The 20,412-nt window shown below is 34.5% G+C and overlaps 1 protein-coding gene and 2 long non-coding RNA genes across 3 annotated transcripts; 1 reads left to right on the top strand and 2 right to left on the bottom strand.

The window, feature by feature from the left end:
• The first annotated feature begins 1,912 nt into the window (after positions 1-1,912).
• Positions 1,913-3,030, top strand: LOC135145553 (uncharacterized). The gene is made up of 4 exons (XR_010283483.1): positions 1,913-2,049; positions 2,189-2,259; positions 2,358-2,481; positions 2,529-3,030. It is a non-coding gene; the product is annotated as an uncharacterized LOC135145553 (long non-coding RNA).
• A 7-nt stretch (positions 3,031-3,037) lies between these two features.
• Positions 3,038-3,982, bottom strand: LOC135145552 (ER membrane protein complex subunit 4-like). The gene is made up of 7 exons (XM_064077671.1): positions 3,934-3,982; positions 3,786-3,837; positions 3,624-3,665; positions 3,422-3,575; positions 3,262-3,356; positions 3,139-3,201; positions 3,038-3,085 (listed from the first exon to the last, which is right to left on the bottom strand). Exons 1-7 carry the CDS (start codon positions 3,939-3,941, stop codon positions 3,053-3,055), a joined length of 447 nt encoding a protein of 148 aa, XP_063933741.1. The 5' UTR covers positions 3,942-3,982; the 3' UTR covers positions 3,038-3,052.
• Positions 3,983-16,629: 12,647 nt separating this feature from the next.
• Positions 16,630-16,981, bottom strand: LOC135145564 (uncharacterized). The gene is made up of 3 exons (XR_010283486.1): positions 16,904-16,981; positions 16,757-16,826; positions 16,630-16,703 (listed from the first exon to the last, which is right to left on the bottom strand). It is a non-coding gene; the product is annotated as an uncharacterized LOC135145564 (long non-coding RNA).
• Positions 16,982-20,412: the final 3,431 nt, after the last annotated feature.

Raw genomic sequence — 20,412 nt, 5'->3', positions numbered from 1 at the left:
TTAATAAGGCATTTGTTTCATAAACTTTAGTTTATAATATTATACTTGGTTTTTTGAGGATTATTATTGTTTAGGTGTGTGTGCAATTTTAATAAACCCTAATGGTGCTCGACATGCTCGTTTTAATTCGTCCCTTAATTACTACACTTAACCTCTCAAGCGTCACCGACCAGAATTGCTACTAGCTAGGCGGCCCCTGACTCTGTGGTTTATTCTATTTTTTATTTTTATTTTAGGTCCTTTAAAGGTCTCAAACCAAATAACATGTATTTCGCCTCCATAAGCTCTCCAGGGTATCCTCCAAAGGAGTATAAAGACATTACCGCAATGGTCTGGAAAACAGCGAAGAAATATCAGATTTCACCCCACTCCTTGGTCTAGGGGCGTAGGGGCGGAAAATCACCAAAAACCACTACTGGTGATCTGGCCCCAAACTCTTGATCGGAGACCTCCTGGTGACACCTACCAGCCTCACTGCCAGCCGCTACCCTCCCCTCGAAGGAGGGTGGTTTATGCTATTCATTAATCTAGTATACATATACACATAGAACATTAAAAATTTTATTAAATTTTTTGCTTATCATATTTTGCCCATTGATATTCGGAGCAACCCCAAAAATCTTGTTAAATTTTTTTAAAATAAAAATCCTACTGATTCATAGGATCACAAATTTTAGTTAATTGGAAGCGAGGTGCAAGTATATAGTGTATAACATATCAAGAAGTGTATCAGAGTTAGTTCAACAGAAGATACATACATCACCATCTAGCACCTCAAACTGGGATCCAACCCTAAATATATATTATCGCTTGGCCTCTTTTTCTTATTGTAGCCCCTTTGTTTATAAGTAGTAAATTTGTATTTTGTACTTTTTAAGGTAAAGTTATAAGGGTTACGCTTTGAAAGCAAAATAAATCTTCTTATATGTAAGCACTCTTTACTACATTAATTTGTTTTAAGAAAAAACCTTTCAATCCCAAATATATGAGTATTGACCTATTATATAGGTAATTTAGAAAATAAAATAATAAAAAATGAGACACTTATAACAAATATTACGGTACTAATAACGCATGTTCAGTAACTGTGCACACCTTCCGAGATTAACAGGTATATAAGTTAAGTGTCTCCCCACATATTGGTTTTTAATAGTCTCGTTTTTGAGCTTTTCATCATATATTATTATAAGAGAAATCCGACAAGTCAGATACGTAAAACAATCCTAAGGGTTCGAGAGTTGTCGTCGTATCTCAGCGGTTAAGAAAATTAAAGCGATTAAAGCGCATCTCAGGGTTGTGGGTTCTATTTCCACCGACGCGACTCTCTTTTTCGGTCTTGGAGGGTCGCTTATTTAATCTCATTATCCTATATTATTATAGAATCAAAAAAACAGTGGAAGCCCTGGAAGACTTAAACATTTAATTCGGAACAACTTATTGACAATTTGACCTGATTTTATTATATGTTTAAAGGTATATCTAATTTCTAAAGAACAGTAAACTGCTAAATAGTGTATAACTTTTAGCTAAAGCATCGTCGATACAAATGCTGTTAAATTAGGTGATTAGTACTGACGTATAACTTAGGTCTACGCCTATAAAATTTCAAGATTATAACTGAAAAGATTAGAAAACTTATAAAGGTTAGCTTTTCAATTTCGAAGTTCAGAGTTTTAGCAAACTTGGTTTATTTAAACTTAATGCTATTTTTATATGTTTAAGGTACTGAGATTAGCTGCTAGTTTAATGTAAACCCCCATAAATGGGCGCAATTAATATTTTATTAGGTTCCAAAGAACATGAATACTTAAGTTAATATTTTGCCTTAAAATGTAAGCTAATTTCATAATATGCAAAAAACTTCTCCCCTTAACCTAAATTTGGTGTCCGTGTTTTGTGCTCATATTTGTAAGCGGTTGTAAAAATTACAGTTTTTTGTTCAAAGGCGGCATTCATAATACTGACACTGAAATCCAATCCAGAATTAAATATGCTAGAAAATAAAGTTGACTGGAAAACAGGAAAAAAGGAAAACAACTCCAGCTGGAGGTGTTTATACTAAATTTTTGGTAGTGAGGCTCCACTTTCCATATTACGTTTATAGCTTTTCCTAAAGAGTCAACTTTTAAATTAACCACCTTTTTTTTAATGGCTCTTCATATCTCTTATATATACTAATATTGCAAAGCTTTGTCTTTCTAAAGAAAAAAAATTCTGGAGGTAACGCATACGAGCCTGTGGAGACGTATAACAATATAGGTATATATTATAAATATACACCCACCGTATGTCTAGTGAAAAGATTACTTCAAGTTGTTTGCCTACCAGCTAAGTGTTGTTTTTTAACATGTGATTAGCGGATGTGGACAGTAGTGAAAGTCCTTATCAACACTGCTATGAAGCTTTTCTGGCAGAAACTACTGACCAACTGGAAAATCTAGAGCTTGGTACACAGCGCTTTAAGGGAAGAGTATATATAAGGTTGCCCAAAGTAGTTCAGTTTTTACTCTTTAACGCAATTTATATAGGTTACCAAGAGGAATGAAAACAGAGTGATAGTCTGTTTCGATAAAAGTAACATGGTCCTCAAGGCAACATCTGGAAATATTTTGCGCACCTTTCCGTAAATTTAGTTTAGAGCTTAAATGCTTTTTGATAGAACAAGAAAATTTTCTGCCGTGCCCCATGGTTGTTTATAATCTTTACTCCACAGGCTGAGCGACCTGAGAAAAATACATCATAAGCGCGGAAAAGATAACTTCATTTCACTTTTATTAATAAGTGGTGAGGTAAGCGTTATTTTAAACTCCAAAAACTCCTGCATATGAAAGAGTTTTGAGAGGTCTTCACTATCTGCTCTAAAGAAACTGTGGCTATAAAAGAAGTAATTATATCCTTAGTTAACAAGCACACGAGCTTAGAAGTTGGAAGCTACAAAAGTTCAAGAATGCTCTGAAAGTGGAGGATTTTCGTCTAGAACGAAGAGAAAATTAAGGAGATCGTAATAAACTTAGTAGTTTGACTTTAATTTTAAAACTTAGAAAAGAAAATATTAAACGGCCCCCCCTACTGATAACTCCGTAGCCTATATATAAATAAAGATAAGTAGATTTTTTTATGAGGAAAATCATAAGTTACTCTCTCTGGCGTGACAAACATTAGATAGTCGGCAGTGGTAGGAAGAAGGCCCATATTATAAGCCTGAAAGGCCAAAAAGTTGTTTAAAAAACTCTAAAAAAGAAAAGACGCCGAACTTCTTACTTTGTAAATTGGGAGAGCCAATACAATAATATTACTTGCGACACATACTGCCTTGGGAACTTTTAAATCAAGGTCTTCACCGAGAATAGAAAAAGCTTATGCACGTAAAGAAGTCCAGAAAGCTATTGAAAACTAGCAAATATATATACATATACATTACCAGAATTAATATTCCAAATATTTTTAATAGGAGTTTGAAACATCATAACTAAAAAAAGCATGCTGAACAAGTGAAGGGAGTTGCCGACCATCCACGACATAAATATGTTCATTGGTAAAGTTTTCAAAGGACTTTTAGCAATTTCCAAGGCTTTCTACTTAAAAAAGTTAACCCTTCGCCAGCAAGAATTAATAAAGATAACCTTAAACCTTCGGTTGTCCAAAATCTCTTGGGAATCTGGAATCTATGAAAAAACAAACTAGTTAACATTCCTTAAAGGTAGGAATCTTACTATAACCTATCTATAGGAGCATAAAATTTTGATAAAATAAATAAATAAATTTTAGCGAAGATAAAAAATTACCATTTCGGTCATATAAGTAGGATAGCCCACCGGTGATCTAAGAGTATCCTTACTATATGAAAGTGAATTGTGAAAGTTATATTTTAACATTAGCATATTAAAATTATATTAAAAAGCTTATATATATACTAAAGAAATTATTTTTTACGACTTCATTGCTAGCTTCCACTTTCTTAACAAGTTTCTTCTTGTTTTGCCCATTAAAATAAAAGTAATTTTTTTTACCTACTTTTAGAATAAATATTGCCATACGTTAACTTAGCAGGAATTTAAAACCAAAACTTACAGCCAAATAACAAAACGCAAGTTACAAAACGTTCTGATTAATTGTAAAAACACCAAAGGGGGTACAAAATTTTAACCACAGTTTTGCAAAATTTCGAACTGTTACCTTCTTCACGGTACTTTAAAGCTCAAGACAACGCCTTGCTTAGCCCTTTAACTTATACGTATATATATACCATTTTTAAAACTGTGGGCTTCAACGGATATGAGCGCATCCCCGATCCTGTGTACAGCCACTGTGATTGTGAGACTATGCATAGCCCCTCCTTTCAAAATCTACCATATTCAATTTTTTTAACCTATTTAAAAAAACCTAATAAAATGAGTCTGTCCGAGTCCATTATTTACAAAGCGTATAAATACTTTCTTAGGTTACAGGATCAACTAAATCTATCGTGACGTGTTTTGGGGGAAAACGTACTCGTTACCAACAAGACCAGAGAGTTGGAGTTGCATTGTCGTCAAAACCCACAGTTTTTTTTAAGTTTGAGCGCCAATGCTCTCTACCGTTGAGCTATGACAACACTCAGTCTGGGTATGCTGGATTAATTAGATTAAACCTTAAAAATAAAAAATTATCTCAAAGCTTAACGCAAAGCAAAACACAAAACACAGATTTTAGATAAGTAACAACAAGCGAAATCAATGGTCAAGATGTAAATCTCATCTAACGTCCCCAAGAAAAAACATACACTTTTTTGGGGTGCTGGGAAAAGTACATGACAAAAAAAGATTATAGGTTCACACAATTAAGCAACAGACTCACTGGAGAAATTATTTGTTAGTAAATCAATCCACAGCATTATAAACTAACTTTTTTAAGAACATAATTTCAAAAAGTACAAGGAACATAACAACCAAAGGCAGTGCCGGGTTACATTTTCTACTAAAACCGATTAACTAAACAAATCTGTTAGATTTATCTCCAATGGACGCTTATCTAGGAAATGATATATCATGGTATCCAGTCCTAACCAAATCTAACCAAATACACAAACTAGAATAATTAATTATCTTTCGGCCAATAAAGTTTACACCCGTCTTATATTTTTGCCCTCTTGGCGTTTAGTATTGTTAAACTCATCAACAGCTAGTAAAAAAAAAATGCAGTTTGAATAAAAAAATTTTAAAAAATTTAAGAGATTTAATAAATAACCTGTCTAATGAACCGACCTTTAATGCCGTGAAGACCCCGTGGTGCTCTCGTAAAATATTTAAAAGTCATCATCGATGACAACTTCTCGTGGCGAGAGGTCGTAAGTCTCTTTGACGATACTAAGCGCCCAAGCGTGAGCTTATATGAGTTAAAGAAGAAAATAACAAAAAGTAAACTAATTAACTTCGAGCAAAAATAGTTAACGGGGCTAAGACCTTAGGGTAAAAGTGGAGCTATGCACGACTATATTAAAGCTGTGCACAGGCGGAAGTAGAGATTAAGGAAAGACCGTAGAATAGAAACAAAAAGTAACTTAAAGAGAAAATATATAAAAGGCGCTTTATATAAAGAGGGTAAAAGAATCAGTTCCCTCGCCCAAAGATTGAAAAGAAAGCTTTAAATATCTGTTTAAGCGCTAAAAATGCAAAACAAAATTATCATGTATTGGTCGCAATATTAACAGTAATATATAATGAAATAGATGATAGAGGCGCATGCTAGATTCATAGCATCTTATTTCCTCCTGAAGAATTCGTCTCGAAGTCAAAACTTAATTCTTTAGAAAAACCTCTTCACTGATGAAATCTCACTTTTGTTTCCTTTCCAGTTAGCAAATGCATATAAATAAGTGAGGGCTTAATTGTAAATTATTTATATAAGCTAGCCAGCAGCGCGGCTAGAGAGATCTTTTCATCTATCGCGTTTGCGGGGTGGCCGGCTTCATGCGTTGAGTAGCGTGGCTGGGCTGAAATTAATAAATTATAATATATAGTTTCTTGTACTAAATAATTTTTATTATACCTCGGTCACTAGAGTAAATTGTGTCAGTGCACTAAAATAACATCATCAAAAAACATTTTGTAAACCATCGTGAGGTTAGTACTCCGGAATAACAAGTACCGCAGTTGTGAAGCAACTCTACACGGGGTTGACATTGATCGGACGCTTAATAAACTTAGAAACACAATTTGTACTGATTGTAAATTGTGCTTCCTTGTGTAAGTTCAAGCCATTTTCCTCTATCTATGAGGGGCCCCTCTCACTATCTTGATAAATCCATTCTATTAGACACGGCTTTGAGTTTCTATAAAACCTGTCTCCAACTTCTTGCTAAGCATTCTTGCGTCAAATGCTTCTGTTATATCATGCCGGGTCCCTTGCGACGCAGTTTCAGGTATACATTTTGTTAAAATTCTAACATAGGTGTGGGGAAGGATAGTAGGATCAAAGCTTGGATTAAAACCGTATAAGGCGTAAAAGAGCATCATACAGTGGAAATTTGGAGTTATTGTACTTACACTCCGCCTGCAAAAGCTAGTCAACCCAGTTACCTAGTAGGTTATCGACTATAAACTTTAAATATTGCTCAACTATTCAAGTTCCTACTTCTGAGGAGCCATCAGACTCCGGGTGATACGTGGAAGATAAGCAGACCTTAACTCTCATAGCCTTGAAGAGATGCTCCCATAAACTAGATGTGTAATATCCTCTACCGCAACACTTTTTAATGAACGGTAATTTCTGAATACATGGTTAAGGTAAACTTCAGCAGCTTCCTTAAGAGTAAATGACTTTTTGACAGTTAAAATATGACACAATTTAGATAATCTGCACCAGGATAGATTCATAATTATCAGATAGAGAAAGATCCGTATAATATCAATTGACACTTCTTCCCAGTAATAGTTTGGGATTGGTACTGACTGAATCGCCCTTGCGGTTTATGATTAGAGGGTTTTAGATCTCTACATACATCGCACGAAACAATATATGCTTCTATATCTTTCTTGATATTTTTCCAATGGAAATTTGGTAATAAGCTCTGATGTCTTTACAATCCATGATACCTCCAACTGGCGAACTGTGTCTATTGGAAAAAATTAACCTTTTTAATCTGAGGGTAGGAATTACTATTTGGTGGGCTTTATTAACCAAGTCATTTTGAATAGACATAACAGTGGTGTACGGAATTTCATTATCTATAACTTTTAAAAGCATACTTTTTGAAAATCCTTCTTTTATCTTACTGAGGGAACACATAGCATATAGCTCGAGGTTAGTACCTTCCGTAACAAAGTTCTACTGGTATTTCTGACTTTTCTTCTGAACTAATGAGAGAGAGAGCATCAAGCTTTCTAAGTTGTTTACCGGTTTAAATACAACCTTGAAGTTGTAATCACTTAACTGTGCAATCCAACCGCCCATCTTCGGTTTTAACAAGCGCTTCTTTTTTGGGTTGAGTTGGGCAGGGCTAAAATACTCTAGATTTTTGTGATTTTTAAGAACAGTGATGACGTGCTCAGAAAGTAGAAGATAGGGTCTCCAAGTCCTAAAAGCCTCCACAATAGCGTAGAGTTCTTTACCAAGAGAGTGATAATGTTTTTGAGAACTCGAAAATTGTCTGGAAAGAAAATGGACTGAGTGTGTGCCGTAACCGTAAAGTTGGTTTAGCACTCATCCAAAAGAATAGTCACTTGCATCAGTTTCTATAATAACGGGTAGCTCAGGAACAAAGTGCTTTAAACAGGGAGCTGAGCAACCTGCATCTTGAGAAGACATGAAAACGCTTTCTTGCTCGTTGTTCCATTAAACTTGGATTTTGTTCGATTAATTAGTCAACTGCTTCACTTTCTAAAATATTGCCTTACAAAAAACCGATAAGAATTGGCAACACCAAGAAATTGCTGGTATTGTTTTACATTTTTAGGGCTAGGCTCCTTTTGTAAGAACATAATTATAGCAGGACCCAATTTATTTTCATTCCTAGATACAATGCACCCTAGAAAGTCTCTCTTTACCTCGAAGGAGCATTTTTCGGATATTTTACAACTAGATCGTATTTTCTTCCTGCTCTATAACCTTCTAAACATCCTCGTCGAGCTCCTCAACCCTGGTTACTATAAATTAAAAAGAGTCATATAAATAAAGGACAAGGAACTAATGTAAACAAATTTCAAAAATGTCATTCGTAAAGATTGAAAGGTTTGCCGGTCCATTTGTCAGACCAAAAGAAACTACTTTATATCCAAAAAAACCAAATTGACAGCGGAAAGTCGTCTTCCATTCATCACCTTATTTTATTCTAACCAGGTGATAGACATTCGTTAATTATTCTCGTGAAAATGTAGGCTTTAAAAAGTACGGTTAATAAGTGATCAAGTAAGGGCAAAGGAAATCTCTTCCTGATGAGTATTACATTTAGATCTCGGTAGACAATACAAAGTCTTCACTGTCTAGCTTTTTTTTCAAGAAAGCATTCCGCACATGAGAACTGAAGGGGGGATTGTTCCACCCTCTTTCGAAGGCTTGATCTGCTGTTTTGCAGAAGAAGCCCCTTTTAGTATTTTCATCTGGAGAATCATACGGTCGGTGAGGTTAAAGCTTTGAGCTGTAACTTTTTTCATCCTTTAGAGAAAACACGTCAGAATGTTTATCGTATATAACAGGGTCCCCTCGAGCACCTATTTGAAAGTACAAGAAGTCACAGTCACCGCTGCGGAAATATTTAAAAAAAAAAGTAGACGAGCGAGTTAGTAGATACTTGTAGATTTTCTCTTTGTTACATCAGGCAATTTTAAAGGCTGGCATTTTAATCTGTTTAGCATATATTATCTTATACCTGGTTCTCGGTGAAGATGAACTAAACAAACACCTAAATTTTCATTGCTATTAAGTTCTAGACAACAAAGGATTGTGTCATTGAAGCCAAGGCAACACCAAAAACTACGGGGTACTTATCCAGTCTAGTAACCAAAACGTATTGTCCCAGTAAGTGAGCCCAACGTTAAGGTTAATGGTGTTGTAACTGAACATATTAAATTTGGACTAGACGACCCATCAGTGAAGACCGCAGATAATGTATTTTTAAGATAATTGACTCTTATTCTTCTTATTTTGACAAAACTTATATCAACCAACGCATAGGCTGAGCAGCCATTATCGTAAAAAAGCTCGATCTTACTACTATTTAATATCGCCTCTAAGATCGTCTTACGTGGGGTATCACTTTGTTCTCATAACTGGAACTAGAATCGGTGGAAATAGAATGCAAAGTAACATTTTTTATATCGACTGCATTCTCTTATCTAAAGGAGCCTTAAATCTCGACTTTTATAGGACAGTCCACAATCTTATGGAAGTTATCATCGCAATAAGGGCAAAGTTTTTCCCTTCGACAAAAGGCCTTTGCCTCTGGGGTTAAGGTTTTCTGAAATCCTAAGAAAATAGGTTGAAAGTTCCCGTACGAATTTCCGAGTTTCTCTCTAGTTGGGCCTCGCATTTAATGGTCTATTAGAATACAAACCTTTCTTAGTCTAGAAAGTCCCTCGGATATCTTTAAAATTTTGGCAGACCATCTATGATGCCATCTTTTAACCCTCTTTAAAAAGTAGCGTTTTGGAACAACTTTATATTATACAGATAATTCTTCTGGGAGATTAATTTCTGTAGCGTAGGAGGCCGCTGGTTTGTTTGGCGTAAGATAATTTTTTTTTCTTGCTTCTTTGCTTCATTCACAAATCCGAAGTTAGCTTTTAAAAGGTTAGGAAACTGCTAGAAGCTAGCTTCTCCGTTGTTGCCCTTCTAAGATATACCACTGAAAAACATAGCCTTTTGATAAGCTGGAGGCATATAGTATTTTGTCGCTGTCACAAGTAATCTTACGAACCTTAATTTATATTTCTAATTGACTTTAAAAAAAGGTTGGGGATCTTTTGTTATACGTTTAACTTCCCCGAGTTGGATCCGGCGAGTATTTTAAAGTTCTTGTTACCCGTATAAAGTTGGTCAAAAAAAACTTTATTTTAATAGAGATAAATATCCTATAATACTATCCGTAGCTTTTATCAAAGTCTCCGGTCGAAAAACCATATTGTAATTTACCCTTTAACAACAACTAAAAATTAATGTTTTGTTACTATATTTCGATTCTTGAAATCGTAAAGTGCAGAAACTAGATCAGTGATTTCTTCAGGTGAGCTCTGTCTAATAAGTTCGACCACTATAGTCGGGGGGTCCTGCGATGTCTTGCCTCGTAGTCAAAGGTTGCCTAAGTTGGAGACATGCAATGAGCAGCTGATAGTCGACCAAGAGCATCTCCTTGTCATCGTCACTTTCCACCCCTATCACACTATTATTATGGGCGGAAATTGTGTGACAACGATTTTTAATACGTTTGACAGAACGCCAAAAAGATGGCAATCCTGCCTCGACCTCTACAGACAAACCATGCAGTTTCGTCTCCAAGCGGTTAAAGTGAAAGGCGATTAATTCCTTGGTGTCGGTGAATACGATTTAGACTTTGATTGTCGTCGGGGTTATGTAGCGGCTGCCCGGCGAATTAACCGGAGAGGTCGACGGATAAGACTCATCACATAATTCGGTGGACGGCCAGGGTGATGCGCGACCTCGCGGCAGTATGGCAGCCCTTAAAGTTATCAACTGCGTCTTCTAATAGGGAGGGGGTCAAACAGGTAGATGAATTGGGTGATGGCTATCCTTCAACCACAGCTGTAAATTTAGTCCAGCCCGTTATGACCGTATCTAGAGTTTCGTTGAGCCTTGCCTTCGCTTAACTCCAGTAAGACGCGAAGATGCCCCGATGAGAGCTCATGTAACTCTGCGGGTTGATACCGACCGCTCCACGTGGTTTTTAAAAAATAAAGTCGTGCTTACAATGCGAGTATATGTTCAAGGAATTCAGCAGATTCGGATAGTAGATTGTTTTGTTACCGTGGGTCCTGTCTTATCTAAGGAAAAAAACTATTAGGCTACTATAAATAGTAGCACATCAACATAGTGGTGATATTAAAAATATCATAAAGAAAATGCAAATCCTGATTTTAAATTGTAGTTAAAATATCTACAGACTTCACTTAATTTACATAGGGGGTCTTAAAAATAGCTGTTTATTAATAAGGCTCTTTATAAAACAAAATAAGCGGAGAAGTTGTGGTTCGAACTCCTTAAGAACGGGTTGAAAGGATGTGGGCTCGTGAAGTTCCAAAATATAATAATGCATTACTTATAAGTGTCCGCCGTTCTTAGGTGCATTAAATGTTATTCGTAGATGACCTCTGCGAATATTGTTAGAAATATTGTGTTTGACTTTAAACAAGTTAATAGTGATAAATTCATAGGTTTTCTCATAACGAAAAACTCCTACACATATATGTGTTGATTAAGTAAACCACTATATTGACTATATTCTGTGCGGAATTTATTTATGTCCAATTCGTAACCTATCCATCGAGCGGTGCTGCTTAGAAAGGTAGGAGAGAACTACCTACACCACTCCTTACAATGAACTTGTAGGATCCTTACACTATTTTACTAGGTTACTATGACAGATATTGCTCTTGGAGAAAACAAACGTGCTCGGCATCTGAATAATTACGGCATGGAACACTGGCAGGCAGCTAAGCAGATCTTGAATATCTCCAAGAGACAAAGTACTAAAAATTAACCGTTTTAAAGGGGTGTAAGCTAACTTTCAATATATCCTCAGATGGCAGTTTTGCGTCTGAGAGTAACAAAAGAAGCAGGAGTGGATTTTGATATGTTTAAAGGAGTGTCCCTTGTTTAAAAATCCTAACTAAAATTAGTTCTGCCCTTTCCCCTTGAAAGCGAAAAATATTGCTCTTTCTTTCCGTGTCAGCCAGCAAAACAGTTAAAAAAATATATAACCAATCCGCCATAAATATTGCCAATGGAATGACTGGCAGAAAACTTCACGTCATATAAACGTGAAACTGGAGAGAGAATGTTAAGGGAATGATCCACCTAAAGTGCGCAGTTATATGTACGTGCGTATCAAGTTGCGGGAAGGGTTATATAAGAGAAAGGAGTCGTATATTTAATTATACAAGGGTGTAGTCGACAGCACTATCTTGCATGTAGTCCTCTCTTGGCCCTATATTTTTAGTCATGTTTAATGTGTAGTTTCCAAAACTTTGGAAGGAATGTTGGCAGGTACTTTACTAAGTGGTATAACAGAGGCCCCACTGAAGTTCGGTATTGCTGTGAGACCTTCTTTAATAGCTCTTACATAGTTTCCTTTGTCCATCTTCAGCATCTCTTCATTATAGGTTACCATTACTGACTCGGCAAGTCCCATTTCGAGCTGAGTTAGGCTGTCCTTTGGGGTTTTCTTTAAAACCGTTGCTAACATATTTAAACTTTTTATATCCGGCGGCCCCTTCGTTGTATTTACGCTAGTTGTTTTTTTTACAAGTATGAAGGGCAAGTGGTATTTCTTTCTTCTGGTTTAACATTAATTGTTGGAGGAGTGTCTTGCTTTAATGCGTCTATCTTACTTTTATTTTTCTATTATATAGTTAAGACTATCTTCTTTTTATTCTATCGTTCGGTGAATTCTCTGTGATAAAAGAAAATACTATGCTTTCGGGCCTTAAAGGGTTGTTCTTTTAACAAGGGGAGCCTCCATTTATACTATTTTTTTTATCTTTGCTAACCAATAACCTTACAGATCTCAACCAATATGAGTTTCTTGTACTTGTAAGTATTTTTGGCTCTAACTTTAAGTTAAATATAATTTATATTGATTCGTTTAAAGTTATTACTTATCTAATTTTAGCAATTTCTGATTGTTTTGTGAGACGAGGAGATTTTAATTTTTTTATAACCACAAATAATGGGTTGTTAGCGTTCTGATACGAGCTTCCGGGTCGTTGTACCTACGAGATTATTAAGCAGACAAGGTGAATAAAACCTTTTAGTTAGGATTTTTAATATTTCTTTAGCGTAGTGGTTGACTATTTTCCCTTGTGTCGGCCTCTTTTAGGAGTTTCACCTCAGATTTGTGTTCCTCACGCTCTCTGTTTTTTGTTAAATATATATTTTATCTATTAAGTTTTCCACTTCTTTTACTTTTGAAATGCTCTTACCCGGAGTTACGTATACATATCTGCGGGAAGAACTTCTGTATTTTATTCTGTTGACGTTGCTGCCCTATGATTCCAGATTGTTGTTAATTGGGGTTATGTGTTCCATTGTTATCCTTCTATCATCTGTGTCACTCCAAGAGGGATCTAAGCAGACGTATTTTAATAGGCATTTTGTCTCCGTTTTTTTCCTATGAATCCAACGGAATATCTTGGGTGCAGAAGAGGTAGAAAAGAACGCGCGCTTAGCTACTATTAGGTTGAGTATTGTTGTTGTGTATAAAACTTCCTAATTTTAAGTTTTAAAAAAGGAATATCCTATTGTGGGTAATCAGCTAAATATACCTTAGTCTTTCAAGTAAGCATAATGTTTTTTTGTTTCAGTTGAAACTGGTGACTGCAAGCTTGCGTAAGTTTACAGTGGCATAAACCTTGCTATGTTTCTAAACAATAATTTTTATAGGTTAGGTCATCAAAGACTATACCCTCTCTATGGTGATGCCACAACGCCTGTTTACATATTAAGAATTATGTGTGAGATCTCTACATCCAAGAGATTCATTGCTGCTTGATATTTCGTTCTTTATTTCTGAAAATTGGGTCAGAAGTAGCTTGTCCATACTGGGAGGGAATCTATTTGCTATCATTCCTAATTACTTAAAAATTTTTTTTGTCACATCGCAAAGAGGTTGTATGCTTCCTTAGTTATCCTATTTTGGTGACAATCTTTATTTTTTCTTGTACATTTTGTTGTTAATTAATCCTCCACCATTATCTATTTATCTATCTAATTAGTGATGATACGGGTTAATTATTAAGGCGCTTGTTTCTTAACGAAGTGATTGTGCGTAGGGGGGGGTGTGTGTAATCCTTGCGTCAGTGATAATAACAGTATGCTTTAGTTTCATAGTTCTGAGGTTTTGTCTTCTGCAACTATCTACATACAATTAACAATTTGGTTTTTTAATTATATGGAAATTTTTTTCTTTTCGTTTTGCGATAATAAGTGTACTTAGGTAGTTCGACATTAAGTTCCATATGTAATTAAGCTGTCTGTAATACCTTTGCTATATTTAAAATGTTTAGAAGAAATAACGTAAGTACCATTTGCCTTTTTTGTTAATTTGTAATATACAAAGTCAGTTGATGGGTTGATTAGGTAGAGTCCTCTTTTTTTTATCGCCCCTCTCACTAACATGTTGCTGTTTGTGGTATTGTAGTTAAGTAGTCATCTTCCTCCAAATATCCTACCTACAAAAGGTTGGTTTTAAATGTATTATTAAATTTTGCTTATTTCAGTCTAACAGTCATACTTCCCCTTTATAGTTTAATTAAAGTGTTTCCATTACTTATTCTATATTAGTTTAATTCTTAATCTTTAATGAAGTGGGGATAGGCAGTAACTACAATTACGGTGAGAACCTCCGTAGCTTTTATCATGATGCTTCGACGTGCCCAATAGTATAATATGTACACTCCTATTTTTGTGTTTGCAAAATTGATAGTGATCGATGTCGCCGCACTTATTAGCCAATTTTTTGACAAAGTTTCTCATCATAAGTTTTTGAAATGGAAACATGACAGTCCAGAGCGCCCATAACATTTAATGTGGCCCAAGGCAGATAGGCAGCTAAACTTGCGTCATCGTATACAGGTAAGATAAAACCTGCTTCAAGACCAAGGTCGACTCCAAGTTTTTGTCATTTTTAAGAGCAGTCTTTTCCAACCGAGGGTTTCTAACATAAAATCCCGACCGAAGTCAAAATCAGTTAGTTATTGCAACCTGCGGCTCTCCTCAAATGAATCGCTTTTTTACTTACTGATGTTGTGGCCAATGCGTTTTTCGTTTATGTAGGTATTATCTGGGTGTAACGATTCATAAACATTGTTTACGCTGTTCCTTTTTCGGTGTGTAATGTTGAGTTCCGAGCATGTCATATTCTATCTCTTTTATGTTGTTAGTGTATTATTGTTCTAGTGAAATTGTGTTGTATTTGTATTCGTCACCCTTTCACATATTAAAAGCTAATTTTTTTAAAGAGAGCTGCGAATCTGTGAGTAGAGAAGTGTTTTCTTGATGATACATTGTTCATGTTTTAACGCTGCAAAGTGACCAAGTCTATTTAGCGTGCAGCTTGTTTAGTTCATTCTTCATTCTATTAGCCTCGCACACCCCTTTTAGCTTAGTCATGAGGGTAAAACTAGTAATTTTTTCTTGAACACAACCTCAACTGTTTGCATGGCAAGCACTGGTTTCTTAGTGTCTAGTTCTTGTAATTTAATCTTGCCGTTTACATGAAGGCTGTTCAAATAATCTTTTACCTATGACAGTTTTTGTTAACAGTTCACTTCTAACTATCGGCTCTTCGCCTACGAGCTCTTTTCTTGTAGGTGTCGTGTATACCATGCACGGTAATAAATAGTTTTTAGTCTATAATTCATTTACATATCTGGATGCTCTCCTTTATCAACGGTAATTGTACTTATGTGACCTTGGTGCTCATATCTTGTGCTTCTAAGTTGGCCAGAACTTCATGCTTATAACTTAATAAAAAAAAGTTAGAAAATTATGCCTATTTATGAGTTATTGTATTAATAGAGAGGAATTCTCTATTTATACTATTTTTTGAGGTTTTGATATCCAATAAAAAAAATTTTCAGGTTCCCGCCACTGAGCTTCCTTGTTTTTAAATTATCTCATCTAAACTTTGTTGTTTTACTTGAAACCTCACTTTAAAGAAACAGTTTTACTTGGGCGCCGCTTAGCCAATAAGTGTTTAGGTAAACTTACAAGCGCGCACCAATATTTTTAATTATTTCCGTGGTCGCATTTAGTTAGTTTTACTGTGCGTGTAGACAATTTCTCTCGCCGGAAGCTATTCTTGGGCGCTGCTGTAGCAATTCAAAACGTATTTATCTCTCTATTATTTAACATCCTGGTTATATGCGCTACAGGTTACTTTCATTACGCAAGGAGAGCTAGAATTAACTTAAATAAAATTTACAATTTCTCGACCCGTGGTTTCTCTTGAAGTTATTTAAATTTAGTAATTTCTTGTTGTGTTTTGTCGTTCATTTTTAATTTTATCTAAAAAGCACAAGCAAAAACACAACCTCTTGTGTTTTACAAATAAAAAACCAAAATTAATTCTACTTGTAGGTTTCAAAAGTTCTCTTTCGTTTATTGTCTTATTTTTTCTAGATCAAGCGCTAAGAACGCACGCTGTAAAATAATATGTCAAATAATTTAAAGATACATCAACCAAACGCCCTCAACTCAGGAATGAAAAAAAGCGTGAGCAAGAGGAAGAAGCAAAACGAGATAAATTTTATTGAGCTTCAAGAGAAAAATATATATTAGTATAACGCTGACTCAGGGCACAAAAGTAATTTTCACTATAAGAATTATATGGTAGCAAATATTGTTCTATGGTAGTTATTATCTAACATATATACGTGAAAGCAACAAAAAAAAAACCGACCCGTGGCTAATTTATCAGACTAAAGCCGGCTAGTATATGTGCTAGCAACAATTTAGATTAATTAATTTCGTGTATCCCCAACTTCGGTGTGCGTCTGTTTAGATGCCAGATTTAATTTTTTAAGGTAGTACGGATTCATTTTCAAACCTTCCGGGTATCTGTACATATCACAATTCTCCACAAATTGTCATCTGACCATTGACAGTCTTGCAGGAAGCTTTCGGGCAAAACCAAGAAGTTTTAAAAAAACTATAGTTTGGTCTCCTTTTATAAAATTCCTTAGCGGCACCTTACCTCTCTTCCCTATCCTTCATGTTATTCCGGATTAGTAAGGCTTCTTCTCTCATTGAAGACTCCATCGTCAAATCTTTAAATACGCGATCGCCTTTATTTAAATTTTAAACAGTATTCCTCTTAAAATTAAACTTATTTTTAAAAAAAAGGTTCAAAAAATAACAAAAGGAAATTAGGGGTTTATAGAGATAAAGTGTCATTTAAAAAGATTAGCAGTATTACATTGAACGAGAACTTCATCCCTACTGTCATACAAAAAAAATGACCTCTTTTCTTCCACTTAATTTAGATCTGTCGCTATTATCAAAACCATGGAAAAAATTAATTCAAGTTACCAGTGTCGGAGTGCCTAATATAAAAATTCTATGTCATAGAGGGACTTTATGTGCTTACAAGGAAAATTGTGAAATACTCTAACACAACCACACAGTATACACAACACCTAAGACACAATTTAAAACACAAGATACGAAACACAAAACACAAATAGAAAAACAAAAATGAGCATAGATTACATAAGCATATAGTATAATACATTAAGTATAAAGTACGCAACTGTAAAACAAAACACCACTAAATTGTCAAAGGAAAAAGGATCCTTGAATTAACCCAATCGGAAACCCGGAAACAACCAATAAAAATACAAAAAATGAGCATTTACTACAACACAAAGTTTAGTTGAACTACCTTATTAATAGATACAAACTAAACGAATTAAAATAATATCTGGTTCAATTAAATTTATTGTACATATATGAAAACTAATTTCAACCTTTTGTAAAGGTATAAATACAGACGAAACTTGTCTATAAATTAATCCTTACTTTAATATACTTTTTTTGTATACATTTTTTATACAAATTTTGATATACTGTTCTCTATATTTTGGTCGAGTTAATTGATGGCAACACCATTATGTTCATCTTTGCATGACTTGGGTTTACTTCAATAGCCAAACCTACATCTATCATTATGGACACGGATAATAATATCCAGGTAAGGTGCAGGACTTACACTAACCTCTTTTTGGGTAGCTGCGTTACGAGGTTCTTCAATTAAATCTTTAAATAATTTAAAGTTAAATCATATATAATATATGCTGTATTGAAATAAATTCTCTAGTTATCATAAATGTAATTATCTTAACTGTGCCTGAAAAGGCTTATGATGGTTTACTACTTAATGGCGGTCCTAAAATTTTTAAAGTCCTATGCCAAATGATTTTAAAGTTAGGTTTCAGATAAACTGTCTTAGGAAAGTTTAAAAACACAGTACAAAACGCAAAAAATATTTATAAGAGAATAAAACGCACCACATAAATTGAATTACTTCAAGCATTAAAAAAAGAATTAAGGTTCAAAAACTTGGAATGTTGGTATATGCTTTTATTAGTGTAAACAGTCACAAAAGTAAAATAGTTCAATAGGAAATATTTGAAAAAATACAATATAAGTGGGCATCTTTTTTCTCAGGATTTAAGCAACTGATCAGCATAAAAAAAAAAGCTCATGTTAATTTATAATCAATACTTTAAAATTTTTTTGTGGCAAATAGCTTAAAAAAGCTTAGGGCGAAAAATGCTTAAATATGAATATATTGTTTGACATAAATATACTTATTACGTTAACCTTAATATATCGTGGAGATTATTATACTAGAAAGTAAATTATATCCTTTTTGGCAGTGGCCCTGTTGTTTTGATTGCTCCTTAATAGTTAAAAAAAATATTTCAAATGTACTTAACTTTTTATATTAGTCTAACCTCTCTCCATCTAGGGGGTATCATGACTGTCCCGATTTTCTAGAGGGGAACGTAGTGCATAGTTAACCCCCTGGTTACCGCAGTACTAACCAAATTCCTGAAGAGTTGACTTCTCAGATCGAAGGGGTAAAAGTAATTTTTACCAGTGAACTTCCTCTTGTGTACTAAACCTTCTCTATTTATTTAAAAATAGGCGTTTCCTGGTGCTCGATCGAGTTAACAACTTCAATGCACGAGCTCTCAAACAGGTTTTTAGACGACCACGAGCACAAGTAAAAATTATAACCTTACAATGTGTACTTCACGTTCGATTTTAACCCCTTAACTTAACTTTCAACCGGTCATGGTAAAAGTTCGCTGGCCCACAACTTGTGATTTTTTCCGCTAATAGACGATTAGCGTGTTCAGCTATTCGTAGTAGAGGGTCACAGCATCATTTTGGGAGGTTGTATTCAGCAGCTCCTTATGTAGTTCGTTTGCGCACAAACCACGGCAGAGTTGTTTAAAGGGACAGCAGTTTATTTCGTCTTACTTGAAGCGAGGACGATAATGCCGATGAGTTGTAGGCCTAGGCAGAAGATGCGAATGTAATACTCGGCCCAATGCACAACACATAAAGCCTTGGCTTATTGCGCAATGAAAGTTTACTTTTGCTGCACATCAGTGGATATAGCATCTGGGATGTGCTTAATTTATTGCACAACTTTCGACTAAAACTTCTTTCCAAACAAATGCCACTTTTAAAAACACTTAATTTTTCCTTATTTTTTATCCACACATAAGGTATAAATTAAACTATTTCAAAATTTTTATTGGATGCTGAGCAGCGATTCATAGACGCCCACCTTTCCGGTCCAAAAAGATAGCTGGTCGTGACCCTTGACGAGGGCTTATACGCGCTAAATTATCCTTAGACACGTATTTTCTTCGAAAGCAGTATTATATAATCTGATACGGATACCCCTGACAAAACATTTCCTAAAATTCTATAAAAATACGGTAAATACCAGAACTCGTATAATTATTTTTTTTTAAGGCATCCCAGAAACGACAGGTTTAAATTAATATACTGCGTATACACTATAAGAATTTATTTAGTTATTTTGTTTCTTGAACGCTGCCGGTTTTAGTAATAATAATTAGAAGTAAAATTCTAAACTTATGGGTACTTAAGTTATTATTCAATTTTATAAACAGTAAGTTATATATAACTCTGAAAGGTCACTCTTTAGTTACGGTTAAATTTTATAAAGGAATTTAACATGTGCTCTGCTTTATATATTTTTAATAAAATGTGAAGACCTAGGTACTTATTATAAATAATCTCAAAATGAACACGTATATGTTTTTTATACTTTGATGATAATTGTTACTATAAAAGCTAACAAATTATTTACTCTAGTTAACGCATAGATATATATTAAGCATATATTAACCAAAAATATATTGTGAGAGGCTTAACCGAAATATTTTCTTGTAATTTAATTAAATAGGATGTTAGGTTTGATTAGAATCCGTAAAATTTTTAGTGAATTTTTATTTTTATTATTTTTTGTTTTATTTATTTTTTTAAAAAGATAAGTAAAAACGGTAATAGTAGTGCATCTACTGCTTATATTCTACAAGAAATTATTGTCCTGTCTATTACTTTCTTATGTGAACACTTACTCATTTTATAATTTATAAACCTACATTTACTTTAACGGTCTATTAAATGCAAATCTTTCATCTCGGTCCACTGTTAACA

This window comes from Zophobas morio, unplaced genomic scaffold (genome assembly GCF_036711695.1).
Source record: "Zophobas morio isolate AGI-343-1 ecotype UQ-CSIRO unplaced genomic scaffold, CSIRO_AGI_Zmor_V1 ptg000157l, whole genome shotgun sequence".
Classification (NCBI taxonomy): Eukaryota; Metazoa; Arthropoda; class Insecta; order Coleoptera; family Tenebrionidae; genus Zophobas; species Zophobas morio.
Note: the sequence above shows the minus strand (reverse complement) of the source record. Positions and strands in the feature narration are given on the sequence as shown.